Below are 15,913 nucleotides of genomic sequence, written 5' to 3'. Positions count from 1 at the left end.
ATAAATCCCCTCCGAATTACTTACGCATGATCACAAGGTTGACACAACATTGTAATTGGCTAGCAACATTAGTGGGAGGGGCCTATGTAAGCGACTGCGGCAACCACACTTTGCACTTTTTCAAAATTGCAACCTTTCCAGTTTATATTCATATTTGAATAGAAAAGAGAGGTTGCACACAATGCATCGCATCGCGACGCATTGTGAGCTTGTAGATCAGCTATTTTCAAATGGTCGAAATGTATATAGGGTTGAAGTGGTTACAGTAATGTATGTTTTTCTAATCAAAATGTAAATCTCCAAAGTAACTAGTAACTAAAGTTTTCAAATAATTGTAGTGGAGTAAAAGTACAAATGTTGGCTCTGAGATGTAGTGGAGTAGATGTAAATGTATTGGAAATTGGAATACAGTCAAGTAAAGTACAAATACCTCAAAATTGTACTTAGGTACATTATTTGAGTAAATGTACTTAGTTACTTTCCACCACTGGGTTAACGGCAGGAGGATGAGTTAACAAAACGTCAACAAAGAGAGAAGTATATGACCAAGCTGTCCGTCTGATGACAAAAAAGATTACGAAAGAAAGGAGAGAGAAGTATGACTAAGACACAGAAGTGGTCAATGTTATCCTCAACTTCATATTGACATCTGTTGTCCAGATCATATCTCACACCAGGGCTGCAGGGCTGAATCATTCAGGCCGCGGTAGTCAAGTCATACACCCAGCCAGGCCACCATATCCCTATACCCACACGCGTGTACGTTTGGATTACAACAGAGCCATAGAGTATAGACAGAGTTGCGACATTGAGGGGGCAGAAAACAGCCCAGTCACGTGGTTCATGTACTCGCTCGAGCCCTATCGACTACAATAGATTTCCGGTGTCCCTATTCGCCAATAGAAGTCTATGTAGAAGAGGACTGGCCCCATGAAGTGAACGGAGTTGTCGTAACTCTGTATACTCTATGGGCTCTGGATTACAAGTAGGATATACGATATTACCGTTAAAATTTCATATTCTACATTTTAAGTGTTGCAACACTTATACATACACGTGTGGGGATTGAAAAACCATAAAACCTGGGTGATCTACTGTATGCTATCAAATTGTATGTTTATTCACGCAGCATAGTACTGTACAGTATATGAATGATACATTCTCTGGCTGATTTTAGTTTCTACCCTTCTAAGGACCAGCTGAGACCCCAACTTTGAGAACCAATGGTGTAGTGGCGGGCGGGAACCCCTTTTGGTGTTTTAAGAATTATGTTATATTATACTTTAGCTATATTCGGTTTCAAAACAGGCCGTATGCAGGTACACTATAGTAGCTTTTCGTGCTGGGGCCCTTTACTTTAGAATCATATGATAGACTGACTGATCAGCTGGTTATGTTCTTTCACCACTTTATTATTTGTATATGCAACAATACATAACATTATATGAGATCCGCTATAATTAAGATTTCCAGGGTGAATGCCTCTGACTTAATTGGCCTAATTTTCTACAGTGCCACCCTGCTCTTTGGGCCCTGCAGGGCTTGTGCCCAGAATTTCCCATTCAGGAATCCAGCTCTGACCAAAGCTAGTTAGTGTGGTTGCAACCAGACTATTGTAATTGTAACACTTTATTAGTGTGGTTGCCTATGGGCAACCATACTATTGTTCCCCTTACCTTTTCTTTTCATTCATTAGTGTGGGCAACCAGACTATTGTAATTGTAACACTGTATTTATTATTAGTGTGGTTGCCAGACTATTGTAATTGTAACAATTACAAAAGAGTAAGACTTTTTTTGAAACGCTACTCCTCCCACAGTTTTGACTGTACGCACTTGAGCCATATGTCAAATCGACGACTTCATCGGGAATGGTGTGCTTGCTATAGATAAATGTTGTATAGTTTAATTGATATTAATTAATTAGTGAATTCATTTTCCCCATTCACTTAACATGGGAAGATCTAAAAGTCCAACTCAAGTATTTTTTTCTCTGACACCATAATAGCTATAGTTACAAGACTTGGCAGGGAGGTTCATAATAATTACGGCCTCAAAATTATTTTGTCCCTGGATTCCTTGGGTCATGACGCATCTCCCCATATAGGCCACGCCCATTTGCGTCATGATAGATTTTCCGCCATTTTGAATTTTCTCCAAAACACACTTTTTGCTCCTCCTCCTACAAACTTTGTCCAAATCTCACAAAAATCGGTACAAATGATCTCTGGACCTTTCCGTTGAAAACACCACAGGTGGAATTTTGATTGTGCGTATCGTTCGGCCGTAATCGGCTTCCGAAGTTAGTGGGAAGGGCCTATTTTACAAAAAACGCCACAAATCACAAACCACCCCAAATTTGAATCAGATATCGCGGGTGGTTTAATCAACCAAAAGTCAAAAGCAATTCCATTTTCATCCATAGGGGGCGCCGCAAATGCAAAACAATTAACAGTTTGTTGCAGAAATTGTTTTTTGGGGGCATAAATACCCTCCAAATTACTTACACATGATCACAGGTGTGACTTGAAATTTTAATTGGCTAGCAACGTTTGTGGGAGGGGCCTATGTAAGCGACTGCGGCAACCACACTTAAATTGCGACCTTTCTAGTTTACACAGTCTACACAATCAGAGAATGTAGAAAAAATATATTTTGATAAATGTTTGCCATTGTGGACAAAATCCTATCCAACGACAACAAAATATTCTTTAGTTTTGGGTCTGAGAGGCTAAATCTCATCAAATGGTGGTTCCGTGGCTCAAAAGCCGAATAAATAGTGGGCCTTGAAATGAAAAGGGTTGGAAAACACTGTTCTATGATTACATGCTTACTTTCTGTGAGAACAGACAGAGCTGCTCAGTGGGCAGGTAGTCAAACTCGAAGATGAATCTCCAGTTGAAGTTTCCGTCGCCGTCCAGGGACCTGTAGTGGACATCCGTCTTCTGCTTGTCGTCCTCCTTGCCGTCCATCCACCTGGTAAACACAGCACAGCCATCTTTGATTCAGTGTGACCGACCACGTGTATGAAATTGAAGAAAAATGTACATGATAGGGCATTCACTTCTAGTCATTTTTACTAGTTGACTAGTTGCCTAGTTTACTAGTCGACTAGTTGTTTATTACCTGTTTGTTTACCTATTGTGTAAAAAAAAAAAAAAAAAACATACATACATACATACATTGGTGGTGACTATAACTATAATCTACCTGATCTTGAGGCCTGCAAAATCGGACCCCCCCCCCCCCCCCCCCAAAAACGTTTTATTTTTTATTTTTTCTTATCAACTAGTCAACTAGTACCAACAAGGTCGACTAGTGGATTTACTAGTCGACTAGTTGAATAGTCGACTAGTTGCTTAATGCCCTAGTACAGTACATATGCGTTAAAATGTCATACAAGTCGCGTATACCCTTTGACGTAGATGTCGCTCATGTCCTCTCCAGTGATGCTTTTTTCATCGAGTATGACGTCGGTGGTGTTCCAAACGATGGCTCGCAAGCTGTACCTGTTTCAAAACATGCACTTTGTGTTTAATCCTCGACAACATCACAGAAACCTTATTTCTGCTGTTAACTTTGACCGCGTCATTATTGGAATCCTACTTCTTGGCCTTGCGTGGGGTGACGACGACAGCAGGTCCAGGCGAGCCCATGCTCTTGGGGAATATGTCCACCCACATCTGGATTCGGCCCTACGTACAGCATGTGACACAGGCTATTGTATCAACATGATTGATCATCATCTGGAATTCAGGATCCTAATCAGGATCAATAAAGTATCCGTCTGTCTATGCACACACGCACACTGACAAACACACATGATTTTAGTTCTTTATTTGATTCCGCAAATTACAATTTATTTTACAGGGAAACTTATATAATGGGGTTAAGAGACACCTAAGGATATACACCTTCTTCTCCACACAGACAAACTGCCTACAATAGCCGAAACAGAGCAGTATTTGGAACGTTTTTTGGCTTTTCTCTTTGTCATGCCAGCTATTGTTAGGCGACTCGGTTTATGTACATGGCCCAGGCTTCCAAATATCAGTATTGGTACTTAGAATGTTTATCTTGAAATGCCTGGTCCATGTACAAATCAAAGAGACACCCACCTCCAGAATCAGGACCTCCTTGTGACTGGTGTCAACAAAAAAAATAGGGGTATTTGGGCTGTTAGCAAAGACCACACACACACACACACACACACACACACACACACACACACACACACACACACACACACACACACACACACACACACACACACACACACACACACCTGGGACAGTGTGGGCTGGTAGGAGCTGGTCAGGGTCCTGGTTTCCACGTGTTCTGGTACCAAGCCCTGAGTTCTGAGAACATGGAGGGCCAGCCTCTCTCTGGCCGGGCCTAAATGCTGGTGGATCTCTGTGGTAGCTTCTACACACACACACGCACACACGCACGCACGCACACACACACGCACACGCACACGGTCAGACACAAAAACAACGCGCTACAAGTCAAGTGTCTCTCTGCCTCTGTCAGTTTCCAGTTTCCTTCCAATTATCAATGTACCTCGTTGGTTTTTATTGTATTCAGGTTAGGGTTAGTGTTATCCAATGGTCCAATGGAGTTCAGAGGATTTGTACAAAGCTCTTTTCAATACTTTTCATTGATTCAATATTTGTTTAACCAACACACAGACATAAAGGGTGTTCAATAGCACAGATGTATTTAAATAAAAGGTAGGTGGTTAGGTGGTATCCTCCCGACAGCAACGATATGTAGATTGAGATTCATTGCAACAGAACACCTAACAAGATTTATATGATTATATATCCATGCATGTTTCGAAAAGTGGAGAAAAATCTAAGATCAAGGATAATGTATTAAAATGATAGTACCAAAGTCCTGCAGGCTGTATTGTTTCCCTGCAAAGGACAGTGCGCTGCCGTCTGCCTCCGAGCGTGGAGCTGGGATTCCTCGCAGCCTGGACAGGTTCTGGAGGATCTGAGAGGGCTTCATCTGGTCTCTCCATCGGTTGCTCCCAGAGCTGAAAACAAATCCATGAGTTTGAAAAATGTCTGACGTGATTATAGGAAATATACTTTTTACTCCATCACCTATAACCTTTGATCTATATGACTGTTATCCATAGCAGTAGTAGCATATAGCTGCGTGTTTGAGGTATCGCAATAATATCCAATTTTAACACATTTTGACCTGAGGACGATTCTACAAATGCCTTCTAAATCCTGAAAAACCCATGTTTCTATGTCAGTCGTTCTCAAACATTTTCCGCCGACCCCCATCTGAACATATGTTGTTCGAGTGCCCCCCCCACAGAAGCAAAGATTTGAGTTAAAAATGTTTGCTCTGAAAGAATATATTCAAATAATAACATTTGGACCACATTTTCACGATTTTTCAAAAATAGCAGACCTACAAGCTCATAGCGCGGCACTCGGTGCCACGCTATGAGCTTGTAGATCTGCTATTTTTCAATAGCTAAAGTATAACATAATAATGCTTAAAACACCAACAGGGGTTCCCGACCAGAATGGGTTAAGGGACACCTGTCAGCCAATGGAAACTATAGGTTACGAAGGTAACCCTGGTTAATTAAATAAACAAGCGAGGAAGCTCGCTATGAAGATTGCGTCTTCTGACGTGATCACAGAAGCATTCTAATACACTCACAGGCAATCCATTGGCTGGGTCTGAGACTAAGGTGCACCTTGACCACCCCCCCAGGTAAAGGTGATAAAGGTGCCAATAAACCAATTAGTCTCCACTTCAAACATGTGGAACCTTCTCATGAGGCATTGCCTACAAGAAGGGCGTTTTGGCGAGCTTCCTCGCTTGTTTATTTAATTAACCAGGGTTACCTTCGTAACCTATAGTTAATTTAAACTAAACTGCACGAGGAAGCTCGCTATGAAGACCCGATACACTCCCTTCTTGCCACCACAAAGTCTAGACTCACGGGTCCCGACCTCTGCCTGTAGGGTGACGGGAGCGAAAAACCACCCGGCTCAAGGGGCCGGCGGAAAAAAAGGAAGGAACCTCGGACCCAGGGCCACTCCAATCAGAGGCCCGACAGATCCAAACCTTACTTTGAAGCCACGCTGAGGACAGCATGCGCCACTGGCGCAGCCGTCACATCCAATCTGTAAAAATTGGCAAACGTCGAGGAGGATGCCCAGCTTGCAGCCGTACACACCTCCTGGATAGACACTCCCCTGGAGAGAGCCCAGGACGTCGCCATACCCCTCGTGGAGTGCGCCTTCACCCTTATGGGAGGCTGCAAACCCCTGGCCGAGTAAGATCGTTCTATGGCTTCCACTATCCATTGTGAGATCCTCACCTTGGATACTGCCTTGCCCAAGGTCTTGGGGCCCCAGGACACAAACAACTGAGTTGTCTTCCTGTGTGCCGCCGTCCTGTCCACGTAAGTCCGTAAAACCCGTACAGGGCACAGAGTATGCCTCCTCTCATCCTCTGCCGAGGAAAATGGAGGAGGACAGAATTCCACCAGGTCCACCGGTATACAGGTGGTCAACTGGTTCTTAGGCACAAAAGCCGGGTTGGTCGTAATGACCACCCTCGTCCTGTCCACGGAAAAACGTGTGCACTCCTCGCTCACTGAAAAAGCGTGAATGTCACCGACCCGCTTAGCAGTTACCAACGCCAGCAGCAGCGCCGTTTTCAACGACAAAAACTGCAGCTCCACTGACTCCAACGGCTCGAATGGCGGCCGAGACAAGGAGTCCAAAACCAGTGCGAGGTCCCACGAAGGAACCATAGACTTCGGTACCTGGAGAAGGCGCATGGCACCGGCCATATACCGACGCACTAGAGGGTGCACCCAGACAGTGCCATTCCCAAATCCAACATGGCAGGCTGAAATAGCCGCCAGGTAGACCTTCAGGGAGTTGTAAGACAGGCCCTTGTCCATCAGACTCTGAAGGAAAGACAGAATCACTTTCACAGAAGCCTGAAAAGGCACTGCCTGCGTCTGTAGACACCATTTCTCAAACGCACGCCACCTCCCGTCGTAGGCCTCCCTGGTCGACCGAGCCCTCGCACTCTGTATAGTGTCGATGACACCCTGCGGCAGGCCCTCCGCGTCCAGGTTCATCCTCTCACGGGCCAAGCCCATAGATCCAGGTCTTCCGGCCGTGGATGGAAGATTTCCCCTTTCGCTTGCGTCAGCAGATCCCTGCGCAGCGGGATCTGCCACGGATGGTCGTAGAGGAGAGGTGATATCTCCGACCTCCAAGAGCCCCACCCTGGAGCTATCAGTATTACCGCCAGGCCCTGGGTTCTCACTCTCTCCAGGACTGGAGATATCAGGGAAATGGGAGGGAACGCGTACAGCAGACTTCTGGGCCAGACGTGCGCTAGCGCGTCTAGGCCCAGAGACTCCTGTCCCGCTATGGAGAAGAACTCCGGGCATTTCGCGTTCTCCCCCGAGGCGAACAGGTCCACTTGTGGTCGGCCGAACCTGTCCCAGAGCTGAGCTGCCACCGCGTCGTGTAGGGACCAGTCCGCATAGTGGCACCTCCCTCTGGACAGAAGATCCGCTCCCCTGTTCAGTATCCCCGGGACGTGGGAGGCTCTGATTGACCTCAAATGTGTGTCGCACCACAGAGTCAGGTCTTGTGCTAGCGCATGCAGCAGACGGGATCGTAGACCCCCTTGCTTGTTGACGTAGCACATGGTCGTCGTATTGTCCGTCCTGACCAGGACGTGACAATCCTTGATGAGGGGTTCGAAGTGTCGTAATGCTAACCATACTGCCATCAGCTCTAGGTAGTTGATGTGGGCGGTCCTCAGTTCGTCGCCCCACACACCTCTGGCGGTCCTGCCCTCGTGGGTGGCGCCCCACCCAGTCATACTGGCATCCGTAGTGATGATCTTCCTCGACACGACCAGACCCATGGACACTCCTTCGGAAAGAAATGACCTGTCTCTCCATGGATGTAGCGCCGATATACACTCCGTTTGGACTGTAACCAGGCGATGACGACGATCGTTGGGCACCCTGAGTGAGAGCATCCACCTCTGAAAAGGTCTCATGTACAGTCTGCCTAACCGTAACACGGTTATAGCAGAAGCCATGAGTCCCGCCATTTTTTGGCACGTACGAAAAGGGACCCTGCGTCCCACCTGGAACGAGCTCGCGCACTTCAGAACGGAAGTCATTCTGTCCTGTGACAGCCGAGCCGTGAGGGTGACAGAGTTCAGTGTCAAACCTATGAAGTCTGTTGACCTCGCTGGTATGAGCACGCTCTTTTCGTAGTTCAGACTGAAACCCAGAGACTGCAGGTGACTCACTACCCAGCTGGTGTGGAGTCGTGCCTCGCTTTCCGACTGCGCAAGCAGGAGCCAGTCGTCGATATAGCTCGCTATGCGAACTCCCCGTTGTCTCAAAGGGGCTATGGCCGCTTGAGTACACTTTACAAACACTCGGGGGCTCAAGGACATCCCGAAAGGGAGAACTAGGTATTCGTAAACCCGTCCTCCGAAACCGAACCGCAGGAACTTCCTGTGCGGCGGGTAAATCGGGACATGAAAGTAGGCGTCCTTGAGGTCCACTGACGTGAACCAATCCCCTTTGCGTATCATGCGTAACAGTGCCGCATTTGTCAGCATCTTGAAACGAAAATCCTTCAGATATCGGTTGAGGGCTCGGAGGTCCAGAATAGGACGCATTCCCCCCCCTTTTTTCTTTACCAGAAAATACCGACCGTTCAGGCTCTGATCTGGAGGTACTTCCTGAATGGCATTCTTGGCCAGCAGGGAAAATATTTCGTCTCGCAAAATGACGGCTGCCTGTCCGCTTGCCTGAGAGAATATTATCTTCTCGAATGTGGGTGGTTCTGCGGAGAATTGCAGCTTGTAGCCTTTTCTCACGGTGTCCACCACCCAGGTGTGTGCGCCGCACTCTATCCATTTTGAAACGCACCGCGTCAGAGGATTTATTGTCAGCCCTACTCTTTTTTGAGTTAGAGTGGGTGCCTCCCGCGGCAGGCATTGTGTTACCTTGGTTAACACTGGCACCATGTTCTGCCGTGGTAAAACGGCGCCCCCTAGCGACGGGGCCATCAAACTGGCATGGTGCTTGTGCCTTTTTGCAGCGCGCTGATGAGCTGTCAAAATATCTGCGTTTCGTCCGACTGCCGCGGGTCTTTTCATTGACCTGCGTGGCAGTGGGCTCATACCCCGTGTGTTCTGGCAAGGATTCAAACATTTTGTTCCACACAACATTTTTATTTGAATCAGGGAGGGGGACAGGGGAGGTACAGTATGCAACGACATTTTTTTCGCAAAAATCGGTGCAACAACGCTCATTCTGTCCGGTGCTCTCTGCGCTAGTGGCGTAAAGCCCGAGGCTACTACGCCGCCAGCGTAAGCTCTTCCCAGAACGTGGGGGCGGAGGGAGACGGATTCCATCAACGTCTCCCCGAGGCTCGGCGCAATGTCATTTACGCTGCTGCTTGTTGTTGTTGTGCGCGTGGCGTTGACGCTTCCGTCCCGCCGCCGCGGAAGGAGGCTGACCGTGAGGCCCGGTGTCCTTCTTGCGATCCTGCTGTGACTGCTGTCGGTGTTGGTACTGGCCTCCCGAAGCAGAGGGGGCTCTGGCAGCCGCTGGAGCTTTGAAAGGAGGCCTGGAGCCGCGCTCTCTCTCGTTGTCCCTCCGGTTCATAGAGCGGCCGTACGAGGATCTATTTCTTTTGTTACCTGGCGGAGGCTTTTTCTCCGTCGGCATGAAAGCCTGCGCCGCCTGCTTCTTTTTCTCTCTATCTTCGTGCCTGGCCGTGAGATCGGCCACCGTGCCAGAGAAAAGATTATCTTGCAGGATGGGTTGGTCCAGGAGAGTTGCTCTCTCTTTGGTTTCGGAGTGGTTTAGCCATCTAGCTCGTTCTAGTACTACTAGAGTAGCCATTGCTTTTCCCGTCATCTCCGTGTTGTACCTCGTCAGCGCGAGCGCCTCTTTATGAAGTCTCCGTAGCTCGTAGAGCTGCTCCAGATTCAATGCCTCACCCGATGTTTTGAAGATGTGGGAGACAGAGCCCTGGAGCAGTGTGATGGCGTTGATGGCTTTCACGGAGCCCGTCAGCGTCGCGTATGCCTTCTTCACCATTGTGGACATATCGTTTTCCTGTGTCAGAGCGAATTTTGGCTCTTTTGGTGGGGCGACTTCGGGGACATGTAGGAGATGAGAAGCCAGGAATCTGTCCATCTCGGGCAGAGATTCCAGACCCACCTTCTTCATAGCGACACAATCAAGCTCTTTCTTATGTGTGGGTAGGAAGGAGTGGGTGTAGGGGTGCTCCCAGGATTCACCGAGCGCCCCCGTGAAACCCTTAGCCAAGGGTAGGATTTGTTTAGCTCGGGGAGCGTCCGGATCCTTGCCGAAATCATCCCAGGCCGTGTCCGTCGCAGCCGCCGCAGGAGTAGCTTCAGCTGGCCATGTTAGACCGCTGCGTTCGGTAGCCCTCTTGAAGACATCAATCAGCTCTGACTTGTCCATCTCTAGGAAGACTTGAGACCGAGCAGGGGCTCGGTTCTGAACATCGGAATGGGGTGCCGTGTCGGGCGCCGCCGTGCCCTGTGGCTCGGCTTCATCCGGAGCTGTTGTAGCCAGAGCCTCGGTTCCATCCCGGGGCTTGGGCTCAGTCCGGGCCGCCGTCTCAGGCTGCATTCCTGCGATGAGAGTGGCTCTGAGGCGTCCCTCAGACTCCGATTCTGACTCACTCTCAGAAGAGCCCTCAGAGTAGGAAGAAGAGGAGCTACCGCTGGAGCTCTGGCTCTGGTCTCCCTCCGAGGACTGTTCTTCATCGCCGGCGTGTTGCTTGACGGGGGAAGGACGATCTGTGCGCCTCGTACGTTGGCGAGGCGGGGAGTGCGGGATGTCGGCAGCCGCTGGAGCCGTAACCTCGTCAGCCGGAGCTTTCCTAGCTGCTTGTTTGGCTTTCTTAACCGCCCGCTTCGCGCGGGAAGTAGACGGTAGGTCGGCATAATCACCCTCAGAGTAACGAGCGGGGTCCAATGCGTCCCGTCTCTCCTCCGCCAATTGATCGTCCACCTCTCGGTCGTCTGCCGGCTCTGGTTGTCGGATGGTTCCGTCGAAGAACTGCTTAGCACGCACTAGCCTGCGGGTTAGCAGGCACCCGGGTTATGAACGGCGTCGAAGGCGTGCTGCAGGCCCAAACAACGGACACAGTCCTCGTGTTTGTCCTCGCCGGCCATCCAGTTGGAGCATGTCTCACAGTGCTTCTGCAGCACCGCGGGCTTATCGTTAGCCTTGCGACGTTGGTTTCTGCTCTTCCCCGACATCACTGCTTTGGCGTTTTGCAGGCCGTTAGCAGGAGTAGTACGAGGGGAGGGTAGCTTAGCGGGATGCTAACAATAGCTAACACCGGGCGTCCTTTTGCAGGAACCACGCTAAGTTGTTATTAGCTTAGCTTTAGCAGGCTTGTGGCTAGTCAGGGCCGTGTGCTGGCCGTCCAACTAGTAGCCAGCGTAGCTGTAGCTAGTAGCTAGCTTAGCTGTCACTAGAATATAGTGTAGCTGTAGCTGCTAGATTTATAATCAGGGCCGTTTGCTGGCCGTCCGATTAACAATAGAATTTTATAGTGCAAGGAAATTCTTAACCCCAAAGTCAGGAACTCACCAGTGGTGCAGTTTGTGGAACCAGAATTCGCTCCTGTCCTAGTAAACTCAAACACACTGAAATCAAGACTTTGTAGCAATGCATGTGATCTTCATGAGAAGTTACACAGAAGTGGAGACTAATTGGTTTATTGGCACCTTTATCACCTTTACCTGGGGGGGTGGTCAAGGTGCACCTTAGTCTCAGACCCAGCCAATGGATTGCCTGTGAGTGTATTAGAATGCTTCTGTGATCACGTCAGAAGACGCAATCTTCATAGCGAGCTTCCTCGTGCAGTTTAGTTTAAATTAACGAGTGTTTATGGTGGCTATGGTATGAATTATTTCGAATATATTTCCTATATAGGTTATATGATTGGCTGGACAATGAAGGGGTCTAGTAGTTCATCTCTGACGGCATTATTACCTGCGTGTCTCAGTGTGCGTTGGGCTGCCAGTTTGGACGTTTGCGAGCAGAGTGGACTTTTTAGAGTAGACACACACAGACGGAGAAGTGCCCCAGTTGTGTTTGTTTAGTGAAGCACTATTTTGTTAGAGCGCCTTTAGGAGACTACAGACACGTACATCTGAATTAGGACACTTTTATACAGACGCGTACACATCTGAATAAGAAGACGGAGGACAAGTAACGCGACACCATGGCACATATGGAGGCATATCGTGACAGAGTCGGCTGGTGAAGCGACACCAATGCAACTCATTGAGTTGCATTGGTGTGGTTGACGTTTTGTCCCGACCCGACCCTTTGGTGTGATTTGGACTAGAGATGAGGTCTAGATGAAATCATGCAATGCCTGTCTCTTGTCCGAAGCCAGACGTTGTGCTATTTGGTCATATCCAAATGTGTGTTTCCTTCAGCCCAAATTTAAATCCCAGACCCTATATATCCAAGTTCATCTGCATTGAATTAATGTGTTTGTGGTACTAACTACACATGTCCACATCTAGTATATACACAACTGAGCCGGTAACAAGTTGTGCGCGCTGACTTCGTGCACAGTTCAGTTGTGCAAGTCACATAGACCGTGACGCATGCTGAGCTTGCGGACGCGCCGCCTACGCCCGTGCTCGGCGGTCGCGATACATCACCGACCCTGTGGAAGTAGGACTGTGGCAGGTTGCAGTATAGGAGTTATGAACCCTCTCTATCTACTCACATGCAGTAGGACTGTGGCAGGCCGCAGTAGGAGCTTATGAACCGCACTACATCTATTCACATGCAGTAGGACTTTGGTAGGCCGCAGTAGGAGTTGAACCCACTCTCTCTACTCACATGCAGTAGGACTTTGGCAGGCCGCAGTAGGAGTTGAAGCGAGACAGAAGTCTGTTCTCCAGGTCGATGACCGTTTCGCCGATCTTGTCGTCGCGGCTCAGTAAGTCGTAGTCGTACACGGCCACCTTCAGGTCCTTGTCCTGGGGCATGAAGCAGGACAGCTCAAACATCCTGGACAAAAGAGGAAAGACATATATAATAAGACGCAATGTGTACTCGTTTCTAATGTCTAAAGTCTCCGGGTAGCTCAGTCAGTAGAGCTCTCGCCTTATAGGAGCACATACTCATGGGTTCGATCCCAGGCACCGCCAATTCAGCATGTGACTAGCACAGCTTGGGTACTGAGAGATGACAGACTCCCGCGTGTTACCAGCTGATACCGATACCTATACTTTCTTTTCTAAACCTGTGTTGTCGGGCAGAAACCTCTTATCTCCATATTCAAACTTTTTGTGGGGGTTTTTTTCTCTCGTAAATTGGTGCCCAACGTGATCATCATCCTACAGCGTGTCAGCGTCACACAAAAGCATCAAAAGTAGCAGATCCACAAGCTTTGGATTTGAATCCTGGAAATTAACAGTTTTTGGACATTATGAGGTTTCCACGCGACAGAGACGATACGGTATACGTACGGTAACAATAATTTAAAAAAGAAAACGATTTGTCACATCACTAAAACATCACTGTCAAAGGGGGCACGGTGGCACAGTCGGTAGTGCTGTCGCCTCACAGCTAGAATGTCCTGGGTTCGATTCCCGCTGGGGACGCTGTGGGAGTGTTCTCTCCTCCGCGTCGAGTTTGCATACCCTCACAAAAAACATGCAGTAACCGGGGAGGGTGGGGTATATGTGGGGTTGTTTGTCTATCAAAATTGAAAATCCTATAAATAAAGTTATAAAAAAAAAAAAACATGCAGTAATCCGGGCCGCCTGATGGAGGGGAAAGGAACTGGTGTTCCTTCCACGCGCTACGTCCGGCCGGGGAAACTCTCCCCTGTCAGGTGAAAAGAAGCAGCTTGGACTCCTCATGCATAGAGGGAAGCATGAGGCCAGTCCGCAGCCCCCCCAGGTTAGCAGAGGAAGTGAAGCGCCCAGGATTACATTAGATAATTGACACTGGGTGAAAAATGGGTTGCAAAATTGTGGGATAATAAATAAATAAACATCACTGTCTCACCTGCCAACCTCTGGATTGAGGGTGTTTGGTTTGTAGTTATCTCTGTCGTCCACTGTCTTCCTTCCCAAAGTGATCTTAATGTAGGGGTCGCACTGGAATCCGGACAAAGCAAAGGACATGCTGAAATATTTTCATAGCGTCAACCTGTGTTTTGTCTATTTATGATACAGCTAGTCCTCTGAGCCCATCTCAGTCAGACATGCACGTTTGTTTGGAGGAATATTATCGAAAATAACTACATGCTAACTTGAAAGTCAAGTTACATATAATCACATAATCTGTACTTTGGAATGTTTAATGGAACTGGACTAAACAGAAAGGAAAGATTAGAATTTCTTTACTGGAAAACAAACCGTGAGGTGTAGAAAAACAAAACAAAAAACAATATATTGGTTTTCTATGGACAGTCACAATAATAATGTCAATGATCCCTATTTGAAAACACAGAACATCTAATGGAGACATGGTGATAAGAGTCTGGATAAAGGAACCTCTAGTAATTGTATATGTGTGATGGTCAGAAACTATTCCTACGGCTATACGGAAGCATCCTTACTTGAGAACACCTGATGCAGGACAGTCTGGATCGGGGAGAGGGGTTTAGATGTTCATTTTGATATTTCAACAACAACAACTTTAGACACAAGCGGTCTGTCTCACCATTCCGTTGTTGTCTTTGGGCTGCAGGTCGACGCAGCGCACCACATAGATCCTCACCACACACTCCTGAGGTGCGCTCTCAGGCAGCTCTCTGAACTGACGGGGAGGAGCCGGCACGCCCGGGTCGTCCGACAGGGGGTAGATCCTGAACGAGCCCTGGAATAAATAAATAAAAAACAGAAAAGAGTGACTGGTCAGCAACAAAAGTAATAAAAACACCAGCAGGTTGAAGTTCATAAGAAGCACCACCAGAGGGCAGACCGATGCCAGAAACAGTAGCTTTAAACAGGCAATTAGCCCTTCGCTAAGTCCCTCCCCAACGTGTCCTTGTCCAATAGGCAGCGAGTTGACAGGACAAGCTGTCCTTCTCCCCCATAGAGATGCATGTTAAATGACGGGATTTCTCCATATAAATAAATTAAATAATGGATCATTTCGGTAGCAAAACCTTCTAAATGTCTTCTAACCAGGCTTGCAGTAGGCTATGCACTGGAGAAATGGGCATGACATTATTTAAATAAACTAGAAATACGAGGAAATGACAGAGGGAGAAATAAACTTTTAACGACCACCAGGTTTTTGTATTCCCCATCCAGACTTTAAAAAAAAATATATATATAGCATCAAATAAGAACTCGTCAGCTCGTCTGGTCTTCAACCAGCCATAATTCTCACATGTCTCCCCCCTGCTCCGCTCCCTGCACTGGCTCCCAGTCGCTGCCCGCACAGAATACAAAACTCTGATGCTGGCATTCAAAGCAACCAAAGGTATGGCTCCCCCATATCTTGCAAGCATGATTGAACCCTACAAACCCTCCCGCGCACTCAGATCAGCCAACGCAGGAAAGCTGGAAGTACCCTCACTAAAAACGCCGGGACAACGCTCCACACGTCCCAAACTCTTCTCCCTTCTGGCCCCAAAACTGTGGAATGCACTCCCCGTTGCAATCAGAACTGCAGCATCACTCCCAATCTTCCGCCGTAGTCTGAAGACCCACCTTTTCAGACTCCATCATGGCCCATAGCACTTATCCTACCCCCTTAGATAGCACTTTTTAGACTTAGATAGCATTTGAAACAGACTTATAGCATGTCATGTAGACAGCACAATAATTGCATTGTATGTAGTCATAGC

The 15,913-nt window shown here is 47.9% G+C and overlaps 1 protein-coding gene across 1 annotated transcript in view; it reads right to left on the bottom strand.

Moving 5' to 3' along the window:
• LOC306930774 (myoferlin-like) overlaps positions 1 to 15,913 on the bottom strand; it is a 60,424-nt gene that overhangs the window by 5,450 nt on the left and 39,061 nt on the right. Inside the window, exons 42-49 of the mRNA XM_079511870.1 lie at positions 14,779 to 14,934; positions 14,119 to 14,210; positions 12,943 to 13,113; positions 4,892 to 5,040; positions 4,285 to 4,424; positions 3,606 to 3,694; positions 3,413 to 3,508; positions 2,834 to 2,975 (exon numbers count right to left, since the gene is read on the bottom strand). Of these exons, the coding sequence (XP_079367996.1) occupies positions 2,834 to 2,975; positions 3,413 to 3,508; positions 3,606 to 3,694; positions 4,285 to 4,424; positions 4,892 to 5,040; positions 12,943 to 13,113; positions 14,119 to 14,210; positions 14,779 to 14,934 (1,035 nt within the window). The remainder of the gene's footprint in view (positions 1 to 2,833; positions 2,976 to 3,412; positions 3,509 to 3,605; positions 3,695 to 4,284; positions 4,425 to 4,891; positions 5,041 to 12,942; positions 13,114 to 14,118; positions 14,211 to 14,778; positions 14,935 to 15,913) is intronic.

This window comes from Electrona antarctica (assembly GCF_951216825.1).
Source record: "Electrona antarctica genome assembly, chromosome: 10".
In the NCBI taxonomy this organism is placed as follows: domain Eukaryota; kingdom Metazoa; phylum Chordata; class Actinopteri; order Myctophiformes; family Myctophidae; genus Electrona; species Electrona antarctica.
The sequence above is the reverse complement of the archived record's forward strand: the minus strand, read 5'-3'. Positions and strand labels throughout refer to the sequence as shown.